The sequence below is a fragment of the Pecten maximus genome, chromosome 19 (genome assembly GCF_902652985.1).
Source record: "Pecten maximus chromosome 19, xPecMax1.1, whole genome shotgun sequence".
In the NCBI taxonomy this organism is placed as follows: domain Eukaryota; kingdom Metazoa; phylum Mollusca; class Bivalvia; order Pectinida; family Pectinidae; genus Pecten; species Pecten maximus.
Window position 1 is genome coordinate 6,667,663 of NC_047033.1, and position 18,439 is coordinate 6,686,101.

At 37.3% G+C, this 18,439-nt stretch overlaps 1 protein-coding gene and 1 long non-coding RNA gene across 3 annotated transcripts in view; one reads left to right on the forward strand and one right to left on the reverse strand.

The window, feature by feature from the left end:
- LOC117317845 (innexin unc-9-like) overlaps nucleotides 1-12,683 on the reverse strand; it is a 28,699-nt gene extending 16,016 nt beyond the window's left edge. Inside the window, exon 1 of one of the 2 annotated variants that reach the window (XM_033872802.1) lies at nucleotides 12,303-12,683. In XM_033872802.1, the coding sequence (XP_033728693.1) occupies nucleotides 12,303-12,313 (11 nt within the window). In that variant the 5' untranslated portion in view covers nucleotides 12,314-12,683. Of the gene's footprint in view, nucleotides 1-4,172; nucleotides 5,073-12,302 lie in introns of those variants that run through there. The other variant, XM_033872804.1, reaches the window with a different exon arrangement.
- Nucleotides 258-16,144, forward strand: LOC117317848. Its single transcript, XR_004530261.1, has 3 exons — nucleotides 258-432; nucleotides 6,981-7,088; nucleotides 14,701-16,144. It is a non-coding gene; the product is annotated as an uncharacterized LOC117317848 (long non-coding RNA).
- The last annotated feature ends 2,295 nt before the right edge of the window (nucleotides 16,145-18,439 follow it).

An 18,439-nucleotide genomic window follows, 5' to 3' on the forward strand; every position in this document is an offset into this window, starting at 1 on the left:
GTTTAAAGAGAAAAAATGTGTCGTCTGCTCCAAGCGCATCAGGACATCTAGGTCTTTTACGATTTACATTGATAAACAAAACATACAAAGCTGCATATTGATTAAGATTAAGAAATACTGATTCTATAAATAAAGACACTCGAAAAACATGTGAGTTACCGTTCGGAGCATCTTTGTGTGGACCTTTGTTGATAACAGAAATTTATTGCGTCATCGGGATTTACGTAGAAAAAGTCTTATTTATAGCGATAAAAATTTCCTAAACGGAATTTCCAATTCATAATCAAGATTTCAAAGTAGATTCGGAGTCTGTGGAGAAAAGACATTCGAATAGAGGCGAATACACAAATTCCATAACAACATGACTAGAAATAGGTGTAAACAAAGGACAATGGATGTTAAGCAAGGTCGGGGCAGTGAAGGGAGGCGCAGGTAAGTACATCGATGAAATAGGTCAAATGGAAAGCTAGGGGGAGACACGGGTTTAAATTCTGTGCAAAACAATGGCGGATACAGAGAATTGTGGCATGTTCAGGTTAATCATGATCTTCTGTAGAATAGTTATAAACTGTCCATGGTACGGAGACATACTTTAAATAAGACTCGAATGTTTGGTTTCCCGTGTCATATCGTTGTATAGAAATAGCTGGCTCTGACACAGATGGCGTAGATTGTGTTAAGGTTGGGTGGAAGGGGACAATGACACAAGAAAATGATACGAAGTATGGAAAATTGTTTTCAGTTTGTCATACGAGATCATTGATGCGTGCTACTACGGACTAGTTTCCATGTCAGCTTTTACCCCAAAATCCCCTTATAGACTTGCTCAAGTCCACGTCGATTTTTTATGTACGTAAATAACAACTGTGAAAGGCATCCATATTGATTACGTCGTTATCATAACCTGCTATAAACATTTCCGTCGATTTCAAATATATATTTGCACCCTATTGCCATAAACAAATCTGCTAGACACATTATTTTTTAATTCAGACATTTTTAGAAATTATCCCCTTATTGCAGACGCAATCCAAACGGGCAGCTCAGGGGTCGGAGGTCAACCACATGCTACAATAAACAGAGCTGGAAGTAAAATCCCGATGCTATTTTGTTGTTGGAAAGTGGACAAATTGTTCAAAATAAAAAATTAGTATAATTAATTACACTACTAAAGGTAGCGCTAACCTTGAGACATAAGTAAATGTCTGGACTATTACAGTCATGTCATCTTCCATTGGCAATCAATGGTGAGTTTGTTTCATTTAACTTGAAAACAACTGACCTCACTCTCCAAAGATCAAAAGTCATTTTTAGATCAGCGTTCGCGAAATTATTTATTCGCGAATATGTCTGAAAAGTTCGCGAAAAAAAGAGTGCGCGAAATTTAAGTGATTTACAGTAACCAGAAGCACACGACATATTTGCGATCAGAGGCTAACCTACCAAGAGGTGGCCAATATTCTGTTGGCAGGATAGAAGATTTTACTACAGTAGAATGACATCATGCTGAGGTAAACGTATAGTCACACGGAAACCTAAGTATTATCTTAGGGGTAGGGGGAAGGGGCAGCCAGGCTACACACTAGATTTTCAGACATGTTATCAAGGACATATCAATGCTTTTATATACTGAACATAAATAATACCTTAAAGTGTTTGTTTAACGCTATATAAGTCAATAAATCTCCGAGTATTGTACATATCTCCGGTATAAGTCACGAGAAATCCCTGGGGACATTACGTAACTAAACTGAGCGGTGACACGTACATTACATATCTAAATAAGAACACACCCTAACATTATGTATTTCGATTTTCAATGTAGAATAAGCATGATCTTTGAAACCCACGCCCACCAAATTCACCCAAATCCTCTTGTAGTTGCTCTCGGAAAGGCTCTTTTCACTCTCAGTAACTTCTCACATATATAAATGCATTATTGGAGAAGCAAAACTGTAAATGTTGTCAAATTATATCTAATTTATATGATCATATAGCCTTAGTAGATATATGACACCAGTGGTTAACGACATATTGAGAGGATAAACCGCGAGTACAATACCCAACGGTCTCGAAAGGTCAGCGCGCCCTGCTGTGAAAGTCTCGGCACGTTCCTATCCGAACGCACCTCTCACGATACATTTGATCTGTTTCACGAACATGTCTATATTTCTTAGGTAATATAATGACATTACGTTATGAATACATAATTAGCGTAATTCGATCCAGGGACCTTCTAAACGTGTGCTAAAACCCACAGAGACAACGGTGTTAGCTGTGTTAAGCCCTATATGTTAGATTTTAACCTAGAAAAAATGGAGACCAGGTGAGCTGTTTCGTTGTGGATTTGTCCTCTACGCTATGTCCTTCAGAATACAAATGACGTTTTCTTTTGTTGTTGATTTTTTGGCGAAGCAACTGTTTTTAAAACTGTTCTGATCCGTTAGTAAAAAGATTGTGTACCAAAGCGTTGGATTCCCGTACCTCCAAATCTTGAACTACCCTAGTAAATTTAGCACTAACGTTTGCCGATGCTTGGGAGAAAGTAATTTTACAATTATGTTGGTGTTAATTTTCGCATTGTTATCCGTTAGACTAGCATCAATACGTTTTGATACAAATAACAATCTGTCGTGAAATTTACTTACTCTGACATAAAATTACTTACTATAGCTGAACAATGTTTTCATTCAGTTAAACGGGCTCAGAAATATACATAGCTTGTCGCCATGTATATAGTAATTTAGAAATATGAAAGGTACACCTGGACAGTTTGTTTTTTTCAATCAATGGGTTATACAGTATAACAATCTCCAATTTGTAATCTTTCTTCAAGATTGCATTTATCAAAGCCACTGTGGACTTCGCTACGGTGCCAAGTGCAACACTCTTTACATACATAGGACAGCCAGATTTGATGGTGGCTCTCATTTCCATTCAGTCCACCGGTCTTCAATGAAGGCATTCTCTTGAATTACATCGGAACCTTCCAGCTTTGATAGATTTCTTTCGGAACTCCTCTAGCAGAGTTCACGCGAGCTGCGTCAACAACTTAACCGTTCAAACTAACAATTTATAACTTCATACGTTGCGTTCTTTTTAGACTACATTTTAAAAGACAGATCGATGTTGGTGATTACACATATACTATGTATATTTATGTACATATATATAGATTACAAAAATATACTTTGTATAAAATGCTGTTTATGGGTAGCACGATTCACTTAGAGCACTAATCCCTCTTGTGAAAAATACAAACTACATTTGTATATATCTGTGTCAAATTTTGTTATCAATCAGTTGTCAGTATACGAATATAATTCGACAAGATTTAAACCGAATTTTAATTTGACCTACCTGTGACCCGAGATAGATAACTAAAAACATTTTTTTTCATTTTGCGATAATAACAGGTTGGGATAATATTTTCAAAGAAAACACATGTACATGTCAATGGAATTACACGCGAGGTCTTACAGGATAACACGCGAGATGACTTCGCCCCACTATGCCCCGATATAACACGCGAGTTGTTACGCATCATGCACTTGTGCGGCCTCAGTTATACATATCACAATAAGGTACAACAAATGAACAATAAATAGACATTTGTTTAAAACCTCAAAATACTGAATTTAATTGGAACATTCGGTTAAATGGTCTCTAAAGTTTCGAAAACTAATTTGATAATTAGCCATTAAGTTATCAAAACTGCGCGATGCATTCGAGCCTCGTTTCGTTGACCACATTTGGCAACCCCCCCCCCCCCCCCCCCCCCCCCCCCCCCCAGCGTTCGTAACTTTCTATTTATCCTGCCCTAGATGTATCACAAAACGTTTAAAACGCCTAATTGACACAAATAATGACAATAAAGCGCACGTTTCACAGCAAAACATGATCCTAAATAAATTCTTTTAACTTAAAATCGGCCTATGGATTATATTCCTTTGTTAACGTTACTGTGAAAAGATAGGCTAGTGGTCAAGTACTTAGGCCGGTTTCACATACGGACAGGTCAAAAAGGCCAACGTCCCGCCTTTCCGGAACAGTTCATACAGTTATGAATGTTTATATAAGCAAATTTTGCTAATACTCAAATACTTTCACAATTACAAACATTTTTAGTAATTACAGAACTACAATACATCTATAAACATAAGGATACATACATGTTTTTGTCTTCAGGGGAAATTCACCATAAAGCTCCGGATCACTGTGAGAATGGATGAGCTATCCCGGGTGGGCGGGGCGTATTTTGAAGTTGTCGATGTGAAGAGAAAACGTGTGTGCCTCAGCGAAGATAGGCCACGAATATCCACAACCAATTAGGATAGGATTTATCACGCACTGGTGATAGGGATTATATCCAATGTTAGATATTCGCATTAGGTGTGTGGATCCATTTTATACACGATATAAGTATGTGACATTATACTAACTACTTCAGGCAGTACTCTCTATTTTAAACCATACACTGTTTTTGGTCGAATAAATATCATACAAATATGAAATTCACAGGTGTTTTAAAAGTTCTCCTATACCACCATTTCATGCTTCGCAGCATGAACGATAAAGAAATCCACTCTTTCGTTCCGCACCCCGGATGTCCAGTCTACGTTTAGCTAACAGGCCGAGTTTTGTGAAAAGTAAATATACGTACGGTTTTGTGTCAATAAATACAATTAAAGATATTCCAGTCGAGAAACGCATACATCAACACTCGGCAGTCTTATCCAAATATAATCAATAACAGTCCCTTGCTCGATTGTGCAACTGATCCGTACACATCTAACCGCGGTATTTCCCATCCCATATATGCACAAAAACATCCACGTTAATATGGTGTAATCACTTCCGAAACCGTAGGTGCACTAACTTGAAACGATGAAAGTTAATTTTCTACAAATGAGCCAATTTTCGTTTAACAGTTCAGATCGTATAGAGCGATAACGAACGCCCGAGAAAGTGTCAAAGAGCAAAGTTCAAAAGCTAAATATAATAGACGAAGACATAGCCTGCAAAATAAAACAAGCGTCTGTCTGATAAGTCTTAATCGGTTAGACGCTCCCCGGGGAACAGCGGAGAAAGAGGTTTGGGTCGTGTGAAGAGGGTCTCGGGGGTTTTGTAAAGCACTGTGGGTAACGGAAACTGTATACATTATCAAGGTTACGTCACAATTCAGTCTCGGTATACGGTGGCACAGGCGGACATAAAATAGAAACATCCACCCAAATTATATCGTTTACCCCCAAGGGAGCTATCACCTCCCCTGCCCCCACTTTCCACTCCCACAGAAATGTTATATCATAGCATTAATATTATCTAAATACCAATCTACCGGGCGCGACCAGTTTTCCTCAATGCGCTGACCTTGGGGTCTGTATGCATATATCAAGGCCTTATTTAAAGATGAAAATTAGCACTTCCCTCACATATTTTGTAGAGGGGGGGGGGGGGGGGGGGGGGGGGGGGGGGGGGGGGGGGGGGGGGGAGGAAAAATAAAAACAGAAGGTGAGAGAAGAAGGTAGACAGACATGTTGACGAAGAGAGACATACGATGATGGGAGAGAGGAAAGGGAAAAAGAAAACGGGGTCATAAAAATTCTCGACAGAAAAGGAAGGAGAAATGAGGCAAGAAGAAATGAACGATAATAGAAAGAATAAAGGTGAGCATGAGAGAAATGCAAAAGGAAATAAACCGAGCTTATCACTAGCTTCACACACTTCTCCAGAAGTCCGCCAATCTGTCTACGTCATTGGTATTAGTTATTACAAATGAAAAATGAAAACGGACTCTCTGGGTTTGTTACAGGCACACATCCACGACCCGAAGGTCCGTTGTGTTTGATCCATCCATAAACGGTCCGTAGGGATAAGGTATAATGACGCTTCGGAACACTACTTTAATTGTATATATAATATTGTAAATACAATGTTTTTCTCTATACATCATGTCAATGTGAAAAGAGAATAAAATGAATTTGAATTTGAATTTGATAAGGATAAGCTCAACAGACAAGCGTCAAACTCCATCCAGTAGCTATGAACTGACAATAGCCTAGCCACTTTACGCAATTCTTAGAGCGCAATGCATTAAAAAACGCGGATGATATAAAATTGTTAGTTTTATTCAGAATGCATTGTGGAGGTGATGTTATTGATGTTGTCGGTTTCAGTTACTGAAACGAACATTGGGGTAAACATATTTGGTTGTATATATTGTATATATTATTGCAATTAAAAATTCCTTTTATGGACATTAAATCACTTCACAATTAAAACACGCTATAAGTAAAACGAGACATATAAAAACACACAGACCTGAGGGAACTTTATACATTTAATTTAAACGTACATTGAAATGTGTTCACATGTACGAGACAGGATGAATATTTAATAGATGTCGAATCTGTGTAGGGCGCTAATGATCAATAATTCCATAGAGCAATTAGTTAAATCACCTTCTTGATTATATTTCATTTCATTTTAATAATTTATTTATACTTTTTAAAAAACAATTTCAACAAAAATCAATGGAACTTTTATCAAATTCATTATTTTCAATCCAATTTGTCGTCATTTAATGACCTCAGCTGTGGATAGAACGTTAACCAATACAAAAACCTTCAAAAAAACCCATCTCAACTGATGTTGTGGTTCCTATATATTTGTCAAACTCTATAATTGGTTCAAAATCATTCATTTTCAAAACCAAAGTGTTTCGATCAAATTCCAGCTAGCAATGATAATGACGTCATCATGGAAATAAAAATATGACTTCATAATCTCTCTTAGGAATTGAAACATTAGTAATCTGTTGATAAAGGCATTGTATTTTCATACAAGTTCGTCATGAAGATTCCAAACATTCCTTAAGCATGGTTTGGTATTTACATGCACGTGCATCGTAATCAGCAACGTATTAAACATCTTTTACAACTTAGCAACTTTGTATTTGTCATGGTTTTCTTTTTCAGCCCCAGCGTATATCAGGTATAAGTGGGACGGTGACGCGAGGCCGATCTCTAATGAACCCCTGGGGATCAACCCTTATTGGGTTTCAGCTTAGATAATCCCGTCATAAAGTAGGTATTCTTCCGCCATTTTATGGCGAATGAAGTTATATAACATTTGTTGATAGCGCAAATTACAAGCTTGGGAAAATCATGGGACTGTATTTGTTTGAATGTGTATGCAAACAGAGATCGCTGACCCTTTGACCGTACGTGGTAAATATAGATTGCGTCATAGGTGATATGTGTCTCTTGTTAGTAGGAAGCGATACCAACACAGGACCAATGACGGACTATTTTTAGACGCGTATGTAAATAGTGCATGGGAAATGACCTTCTCCTTGAACGTTGTATGTTTGTATCCATTCACTATTTGCCAGGAAAAACAAATAAATGTTTCCAATTTTCCTGATACATGAATACGACATGAAAATCACACTACCGGCATAACTAAAACAACAAACTTATCGAACTTCAAACTTCCGGTGCACACGTTTAAAGCTAGCTTAGGATTATAGCGGGAAAAACTATAAACAAATACATTAAGCGAATAAGGGCCTAAATATATGGGATTTATATGTTCAGATGTAATAACATGAACTTAAATAAATCGATGCTATTAAAAACAAAAACAAAATAAGGGGGGGGCTTCTTCTCAAACTTATTGGAGCGGCATGGGTTACCGAGTATTAAAATGCATGGTTTATGAAAAAAAGCAATTCACACACACACACACACACACACGCACACACACCCACACACACACACACATCAAAAACTAACTGGAAGCTGACTAGGTCATGCGAAAGGACTTACTCTGACATAGTTGACTTAAAAATCTGGCATACGTCACTTCCTGTAAAGTCAGTATTTATACATCCAACAGATCGTTTCGTATCAATACGCAGCGTCTGTATGGTCTTGGAGTCTTTCTATCTCTATGGACGTCATTTGCCTTGTGATAAATGTATATTGGCACGAGACGGTAATATGCTCTTGTTTATTTTGCTAATGTCATATGCGATAATTATAGATGATGGTATGATTATACATGGCAGAATGGTTCCCGCCAAGCGGACAGTTACACAGCCACGCATATCACATTATCTAATATATACAAGAAAAAGGCAGAATAAATGTCAATATATACGTAATAAACATAACTAGATAGCCGCCTCGCCATTTGCATCACTTGCGTATCGTAACATTTTGCAAGTTACAGAATTCAATAATAGTCCGGCCACATTTGCACCACTTGTGTGCAGTACAATCTGGAACACATCATTCAATACGATACCATTCTGCTTGTGGTGAGTAATATTTGTTCTGGAGCTGTCGTTATTCCGTGAACATTTAACTTCAACTCTTGAAATAAAAGCAACAAATTTTAAACATACTTAAACTATAGGTATGTTAAACCACTATTGAAAAAAACATTCAATCTGGTTGAAATTACAATATTTGCATCTGTATTTAAAAATTAGATATCAATGTGAAATTACACTAGCTGGGAATCACATTAGTTGAACAAATTGCGACGTTTTACTGAAAGTATATCCGATTCCAGTCAATTTCATTTAGTATTCGCGCGAGCTGGAGCGAGGTACACTCTACATAAGCATTACACATGTTACAAGTATTAAGAGAGTCTAGGTATTTTTGTACTCGATTGAGAGGGGTACATTTAGCATATTTACAGACAATCTAGATAAATCTACATAATAACACAATGGCCAGGCAATATTGCACCCACTTTGGTGCGATATAATCTGCATATTAATTAGTATCGTTTAGTTAAGTCAATGTCCGCGCATATCTTTATATAATTTATACACTAAACTAGAGCTGATTATCCGGGCAACATCATACACATTGTACTGGCAGAGAGTGACATGTTATAATATCTCGTTCACATCACATAATTAGATGCCTAATCTAGAGAGGATACACAGCTCTACGACCCATTCGGCTGACCTCGGCTGAATCCGTTAGCTTTCGTCAAAATTGACGTAATTACGGAATTGGCCGAGTTATGACGAGTAGTCTACTGCGATAACAAAAGTAAAGTGACGGAATATCGTAGTGATATATAGATTGATCGTATGGTCTGAAGTCACATAATTACCAAAGGTTGGCTATGTTTTTATATAAGGGATGATTTGAACATTTCAGATAAAAAATCTAACAAAATAGCTTGTTTTTTTCACACAAAATGAGCGTTTTCAACCTAGTATCTCACAAAAGGTGTTGATTCTGAATCTCAAAATTTGCGGGATATGTATTACAAAACAAAGAGGCAATACTCAGGTAAACAAAATAATAAAAATGATAAACTTTTTGTTGGCGTCACAACAGCTGTAAAATGTGTCTACCTTGATAAATGGATGTGTCATAATTAAGGAATACGGGAGGACGTATACAGCATTTAATGAAGATGGATATCGATATTAACTTATGTTCCTAATTAAAAAAAATTCTGCATATAGCCTAGCGTTTTGAAGGATCGTTACACATTTTAATTGATGTTAAGAATATCTTATTTTTAAGGAAGGCAATAAGTGCAAGCAATACCGGTTTCAACCGAGTTAATTTTTACGTCACAGTCTGGGTCTATTATTGTTTAGTTGAAATTATAATGTTGTCTATACTCCTGGTTGATTCTCATTGGATCTTAATCGCACGTCAGCGACCGTGGTGACCGCTAACTACGACGAATGTTCATACCAGGTATTTCCTCCGCGATAAGTTAGGAGGGCTGATTGATAAGTTGTGAGCCTCGTTTTGACGAATTGACATATTGTATTTGTTTTCAACATAATCCTCTTCAGTGCTGACCTATACACTTTTGCCACCGGTGTTTAAAGGCGTCAATGCCACTTTCATAGAACTCCATTTTATAGAAATGCATGTTAGAGTTAGGATTAGGATTAGTGTGCCTGAAATAGCCGTAAATAGTCGGAAATAGATGAAAGTCTGATGGAGCAAGATCAGGTGAATAAGGCGAATGCTCAATCAATTTAAAGCCACAATCGTGAATGGCAGCTATCCCAATGACAGACTCTTTCACCCTAACCCTAGCCGATTTTGTCCATTTTGCAAAAGCCGCTAGTCTTGTTTACTTTAGAGTATTACCTCGTCGATATAAATTAACCAAATGAGACCAGTCCTTGGGTACACGGCCCTATATAGTCAGAGAAAAGTAGGACTTAAAAAGAACATCATTGAGTACTTCCTTCAATACGAGGCTCACAACTTATCAAGCATCCCTATATGATCGGATTATATCGGCGAAAACTTTCATGCACTTCCGGTTATAGGTGGCGCTGCATCCGAATTTCCGGTTCAAACCCAAATCCCAGTTTTAATTGTGAATAGTCATGTGACATATTGTGCTGAAGTATGTTTATAATTCCGAGAATTTTGTTTTGTTCAGAGATAAACATTTTTGTTCATTATTTATTGTTGTGGTAGGTATCTGAAATGTTACCCAAAGGAAAGGCGTCCGTATACATGTCATTATAGTAAATGACAAAACGTATACACGTATAATGAATACATAATCTGGCCAAGGGCAACGAGGACTCTTATAACTAACAGCTGTATAGACGTAGGTTGTGATCGTTACTCCGCACTAACCAGTATCACGATTTTCCCCATAAGTGCTTTATATCTCCAGTGAATGTCAAGTATAAGGTTGCTTTCTGTATGACTCCAGTAGTAGATTTTATCAGATTATGAATATAGTTTAAGAGTATTCTGTCTAAATTCGTAATATTCACTGAACAGGGACAAACATGGGATAATAATAGTTCAGGATGTTTGTTCTGGCGTTATCAAAGATAACGATTTCACGTAAACAACAGGGATATCGTTAAAAAAGACAAAACAAATTATGTGTTGGGGCTTGCGTTACAGGCAACTTGTAGTCATTTATCAGTCCGCGGGCCCGTGAGAAAAGGTGATATTTTCCTGTAAGAGATACCTTGTCTCACAAAGGTCACGTGTTTCAGATGTCGTGTGACGTCACCACCTAAACAGATGGCAAAGCTTATGAACTTAAAAATGAAATTGTTACTAAATTTTATGTTAGTTATAAGAGAAATGTCTGTATGTCCCGTTACGGTGGACCATTTCTCGCGGCGTATATTTTTTTCTCTGATGGTATCACCATGTCCATCAATCATTGGTCACTATCCTTGACCCTTTGCACAACATCATTATTCACAGTGGCCGGAGTGGTTGTCATAACAACATCATAAACGTTTAGCAATGTTCACATCCCAGATATTCAGGTTATGGAGTGTACATAATTCGGAACTCTCCAGTACTTACTATGTCATTCGGAACAAATAGCACCTGCTCCCATAAAATGCCGTTGTGTTGGTAAAGCTTAAATTAAAACAAAGTGCCGAAAAGGGTCAAATAAATGCAAATGTTGCACTTTGAGACATATAACCAGAAAACTTTATTGAGGTATAAAATAACTTGGAACAATCATTGTTTATGTCGAACTAATACCGATTGTAAACCGTGTGTATATGCTGTTTCCGGTCCAATATCGTATACAAATTGAGAAACACCCTGACATGGAATGTCGTGTACCTGCCACTTAAAGGTCTCGATATGGGATTTAAATTGAACTTACACAGAAAACTCGATCCATTATCAATTCTATAGAACATTCTTTGAATCTGCCGTACAACTCGGATAGAAACAGATAAAGAAAGCTTGGAATTATTTTGCTATATATATAGCAGATTAGCCAGGATGGGGAAAAGGGTCTAACCAAGAACAGTTTTAAATACTATCCAATAACAAAGAAAGAGGGTTTATAACTGGATAACACAAATTCTGAATTTATGTTAGAATCTAAACAGTTTTGAATGAAATATTTTAAAATGAATTTTTAGGACTGTCAGATATTTGATGGGAAAAATTGTAATGTTTTCTTTCCAAAGAATATAAAGATTTGAGAATACGTCTTCTTCGGGACAACAGAAATAATATAAATATATGATGCAAGTTTTCATTATTTCACAATGGAAGCATTCAAGTCCGTGACAGCTATATTATGTAAATTTAAGATTTCGTGTCTGAATATTCTAAATTAATGTCAGTCTGTCTAGTGTATATAAGGCGAATCTTGAGTGCCTTTACTTTATCTCGATCTTATCTATGAAGACACGGACTAACATGTCTATCTTTAATGTAAATACGTGTATATCATAACATATTATCTCGGCCAACAATTATATCAACGTGCATATTTAATCAAACCGAACTTACCCGTCACCCATGTCGTTTTCTGGTCAGTTTGTGGTCAGTAGTGATGTTCTGGGCGTCTGCCTGAGTGTGGGGGTACGATTGCACTGGTCAAACTTGACATACAAGAAATGGCGTTTCCGAACGCCACTGATAAATCGTTGACCTAGATGATCGTTAAGACTTCTCGCGCCATAACAGATCTTAATCCAATTTTCGCTGTTTTCGGTTCACGCTGACCGGGTCTGGGATAACTTCGGTTACAATCCGGACGAGGACACTCATACAAATATGTCGTACAAATAGTCTAGTGACACATGATCTGGCTAAAGTAAAATGACTAGGAGGGTTCGACTTCCTACGCGCTGTGTCAACACGTGTGTGTGTCACACTTGTGTACAAGTGAGCGGAGATACGGATTTTAAATGGTGACCTTATATATCAACAGAATATTATTCTTCCGTGAATATTACATCGGCTGTAAGCGAACCGAACTAAAAGTACGATAACGAACGGAGAGAAAAAAGCATGATAAATCGGTTCAATAGTTTATGGATTGTATATGATCTGAATGCAGCTTGTTGATAAAGGACCGTCAAATTTGACATATCGAATGTGTTTTCGCTTTCGATAAAACAGAATGACGTCATAATTAATGGAGTTGAATAGATTGTAAGGCACATATGATAGCTATGTGTATGTTAATTTAACAAATCTACATTATAGGTACATATATGATAAATATATCAGAAACAGTCTTCTGTGAATATGGTTTATATAGATATATTTAATATGTTGAGGAATAAAAAGGTTTTACTCTGTATTGGTTTTAATTGACTTTTATCACAATACGTTACTTTCATTTTCAGTCAGGCGTGCCCGCCATTATATACGGGAACTTTTATACAAATGGTATTTCAGAATCTGATATTAGTTGTAATATCACTTTAAAACGATTAAATTACTTGACTCAGGTTTGTTAAATGCAAGCTTTGCGATTTTAATCAGTTACTGAAGCACGCGTTGAACTAGTCTAGATTTCACCATAACCATGACGAAGCCTTCTTTTTTAAAGAGTTACATCCCGAGATAGAAGTTAAAATAAAGTGTCGTGTTTCTAATGATCAGAATCAGTATATAAATAGCAACCATACGTATGTCTCTGCATTGAATAAAAATTGATATATCTGATTTTTTTTTTACTTTCTATATCGAATTTCGAGATTGTACTCAAGAACAAAAAAATCGAGAAATCAAATGTTCCTGATATATTATCTTCTGACGATGATCCTTCGAAACAAAGGAATTCCAGATGAATTGAGATATTCGAGATATCGATAGTCGTAATATCGGTGTGATGTATTATTATACATAGTCAACCATCCATCTTGGTTGTCATGCACGCCTGTTTGACGTCACAATCGCGTAGGCGGGGGAAACACAGACAGTGGTTTCACCACGCCTAACATTAGCATACAAATAGAATTTGAACCCATTCATAATAATTCAGTTGATCCACCAATACATCGGTTATGATGTACGCGGTGTAAGTAACAGGTATCGAATTCCTTCTCATCAAAAGACTTGCACTTCCGGCGTGGTCGATTATTGGAACGGGTATACGATAAACGGTGACGGGGTTGGGGGAGGGTTGGGGAAGGTGCTTGTCTATATCATATCTGCTTAGGGAAATTTTATACTAAAAAAGGAAACGTGTCAATTAAGTTGACAATACTGCGAAGTTGAAACAAATAGATTTAATGAGACGTAGTTTTATAAAGGATAAGATTGGTATGGGAGAGAAAGGTATCAAAACCTGGCATTGTCTTTTTATTTAGTTTTAATCATTAAATGATAAATAACCTAGCAGTTCGATTAAAAAGCAAGTGAAGAGAGATAATGTAATTTACATTTCACGCATATTCATTAGAAAGGGAAAATTTGATCAAAAAGTAAGCTAATCAAAAGTTTATGTTTTTAAATCGGATTAGTATCCATCGTATGCTAATTTATGTAAGGTAGGAAACAAAGGTTGCATATTGTTTGTACCCAACTACAACAATTGAAAAATTGAAATTGACAAAACTAAGCAGGATTTAGATAATTACAATCTTATGGCAACTACAAAAATGTCTTGTGACAGCCATGCTTATCTCGATGTATGGCATTTTATGTTTTTTAAATTTCAAGATATGAGATGAAACTCGTGTGTCATTATATTTACGTCCTAAGACGACATCGACCACCATTGTCCTCTACTTATTTTCCTTCTCGTCAATGGTCGCCTTGTACATATTTTTTATTAGTAATTTTCCTGCGTTTTATGGAGATTTTCTACTTTTCATTCCTTAGTACTGATGACTGTTTTCTAATAAATCATGGTATAATTAATTGTCTTTATTTTCCATTTTCAATGCTATAGGTATCGAACTCGGGACACCCGGTTTACCAGACGAACGCTCTACCGAACTACCTAAGAAGAGCTCCCCTTACCTGTCACCTGTGATATAGACGTATTTGGCTAGAACGATAGGGAGTTGCTTTAGTATCTTACCTGATTTTAAAATTCTTGAATGCTCAGATATAGCAAACAAACTTGTTTTATGCTTTTATTATTAATTTGGTAGGTATGTCCTAGCTTACTAATTAATGAAGAGTCGTATGTGTCTCGTTTTCATTTTCATGAGGTGTTCTAACAAAGCGTAAAACCTTTAGAACGTATAGATTCCCAAGGTATTCCATTTCCAGGAAAGCATTTGATAATCATGATAATAATATGCATGTACATATCATTAATGCACATTCGAAGGATAAACTGGCCGTTAATATCAATATATTACAAGTAATTATATTTGCGTTTAATGTTTTATATATTATAGACGGGACTCACGTAACATCCGGGGTACCTCACTGTATACGTCATCATGACGACACATGAACGGCACGTGGTTCCCTTGCGGTCTGCCATGAGCTGACGTCACTTGTGCAGGAATGAATGGTTTCAAAATCACCGTCTTCAACTTTTGGTGCCACAGATTTTGACAGATTGTCTTTGCTAAGAAGACGCAAAACATAAATCATGATCCATGAGACGCACACAGGAACTTGGCACGAATTCCCAATCCACGGTCTATGACTAAAATATATAATATGAAACGTTCATTGTATGTAAACTTTCTTTGTCTGCGGGACTGCCATTGAACCACGAATGAAAATACAACGCATATTGCTGTATGTATTATTGTTATATCATTGTTCCGTGTGCTGACCAGGAAATTTTTACCCATGAAATAATTTTAAAGCTCCAAATCACGAAAACAGTATATGCTAACATTTCCGGGTATACAGCCGTATCTATAGTACATACATATGGACCATGGGTTGGGAATTCATGCCAATACCCTGCGGGACCAGCATGCGTCACCATATTACATCTTCATCACGTGACTAAATCTAATTGGCCGTTTATTTTTAGAGCCACCGGAACCGGATATTCAGCTGCAATGGAGTGCTACGTCGATTGGTTTTGTGATCGAAGGATCGTTAGTTCAACACAGAATGGCAGCTCCGAAAATATGCTGTCTAGGGAGTAAAAAAGGCGATGGCTGGTAGCTAAAGGTCCGATAACCACGGAAATAATGTGTGAGTCACTTCGAGACGATTATATTCCTATAATAAAGCAGTAAATAATCACTTCAAATAAATGTTTGTTACAAAGACAGCTTCTTTATTTCTTGGACTTTCATCGCTAATAAACAAATACATTATTACCTTTTGTGAAAACTTCTCCATGATCATTCATTACATAGGACTAAAAATATCCATGGTGGAAGCTCGTTATAATAGTTATTATGTAAAATGCAATATTATAATATATACATAAAACTTTAAATAATTTTTAATAATAAAAATTCGTCAGAATATTTTCTTTTTAAAAAGTAGTTTAATCTTCATGATTTCGTGGCATACCTTCTGTAACCAACTTATCCATAACTCAATGTTAACATGTTTAAACACAAATCAGGCCTAATTTTTTAAAGCTGGTATGATAAAGATGAGATATGATGCAGGTCCCATCCCGGCTCGCCTGTATGTCGATTATCCACAGATATAGGAAACCTTTGTACCTGTCAATATCACACCTGTCATTTAACTCCTTGACATCTTCACTAAATTAGTAAACATAAAAACCTCCGTGTCTCCAAATCGGGACTCATGACTTAACTGTATATGGTAGTTTACGATAGGTGTTACTGTGGTGACGTGTAAGTTGACAGTTGTTTTTGTGTTTTTTTGTTTTTTGTTGTTGTTGTTTTTTTTTTTGTGGAGAAAAGTAGTTCTTTAATTTGATATGATATGTAAGATTAGTACTAGATATAGAGGATTATATGACGCCGCGCAGCTTTATAAGCTGCGAGTATTTCTGGCCATGCGATTTCTGGCCATGCGATTTGGTGCTGTAGATTGTGAGTTCGAGGCCCGGTCAGGGAACGAGTCATCAAGTTGTCTTCCTTCATCTTTTGTGTTACTATGCTATATATATATAGTATATCTAATTATTATCACATTTATGCACTGTGAGTTGGTGATCCAAATGTAGAGAGCTTTCTGTGTTGTTGTGGTGGTGTCCCTTGTCAGTTCGTAGACGGATGGTGTTTTCTGTGTTGTTCAGGGTCTTCTTGTCAGTTTGTTTACCGTCACATACGTATATTTACATTTGCTCCGCATTTCCCAATTGACACAGTGCTAAGAGGCAGTTGCCACCATACGCCTATAACACCCAGTGCCTCAGTGTAAATATAAGTATTGAACAGTGGTTTTAATGTTGTTATAGTGATATGGCAGCAAGATGTATGTTGGACAAATGGCATGGGAACCCGTTATACATCTTGCTGCCATAGCGACTATAACAACATCAAAACCATGCTACATTTGTCACCATACATCTTGCTGCCATATCGACTATAACAACATTAATATCACTGTTCATTGCTTAAATGGTGCTTTCTGTGTTGTTTTGGTGCCCCTTGTCGTTTTGTGTACCGTCACAGACTGATGGTGCTTTCTGTGTTGTTTCGGTGTCCCCTGTCAGTTTGTATACAGCCATAGACGTATGGTGCTTTCCGTGTTGTTTCGGTGTCCCTTGTCAGTTTGTATACAGTCGTAGACGTATGGTGCTTTCTGTGTTGTTTCGGTGTCCCCTGTCATTTTGTATACAGTCGTAGACGTATGGTGCTTTCTGTGTTGTTTCGGTGTCCCTTGTCAGTACGTATACCCTCACAGACGTATGGTGCTTTCTGTGTTGTTTCGGTGTCCCCTGTCAGTTTGTATACCGTAATTAATGCATGGTGCTTTTTGTGTTGTTTCGGTGTCCCCCGTCAGTTTATATACCGTCACAGACGTATCGTGATTTCTGTGTTGTTTCGGTGTCCCCTGTCAGTTTGTATACCGTCACGGACGTATGGTGCTTTCAGTGTTGTTTCGGTGACCCCTGTCAGTTTGTATACAGTCGTAGACGTATGGTGCTTTCCGTGTTGTTTCGGTGTCCCCTGTCAGTTTATATACCGTCACAGACGTATGGTGATTTCTGTGTTGTTTCGGTGTCCCCTGTCAGTTTGTATACCGTCATTAACGTATGGTGCTTTCTGTGTTGTTTCGGTGTCCCCTGTCAGTTTGTATACAGTCATAGACGTATGGTGCTTTCTGTGTTGTTTCGGTGTCCCCTGTCAGTTTGTATACAGTCATAGACGTATGGTGCTTTCCGTGTTGTTTCGGTGTCCCTTGTCAGTTTGTATACAGTCGTAGACGTATGGTGCTTTCCGTGTTGTTTCGGTGTCCCCTGTCAGTTTGTATACAGTCGTAGACGTATGGTGCTTTCTGTGTTGTTTCGGTGTCCCCTGTCAGTTTGTATACAGTCGTAGACGTATGGTGCTTTCTGTGTTGTTTCGGTGTCCCTTGTCAGTATGTATACCCTCACAGACGTATGGTGCTTTCTGTGTTGTTTCGGTGTCCTACGTCAGTTTATATACCGTCACAGACGTATCGTGATTTCTGTGTTGTTTCGGTGTCCCCTGTCAGTTTGTATTCAGTCATAGACGTATGATGCTTTCTGTGTTGTTTCGGTGTCCCCTGTCAGTTTATATACCGTCACAGACGTATGG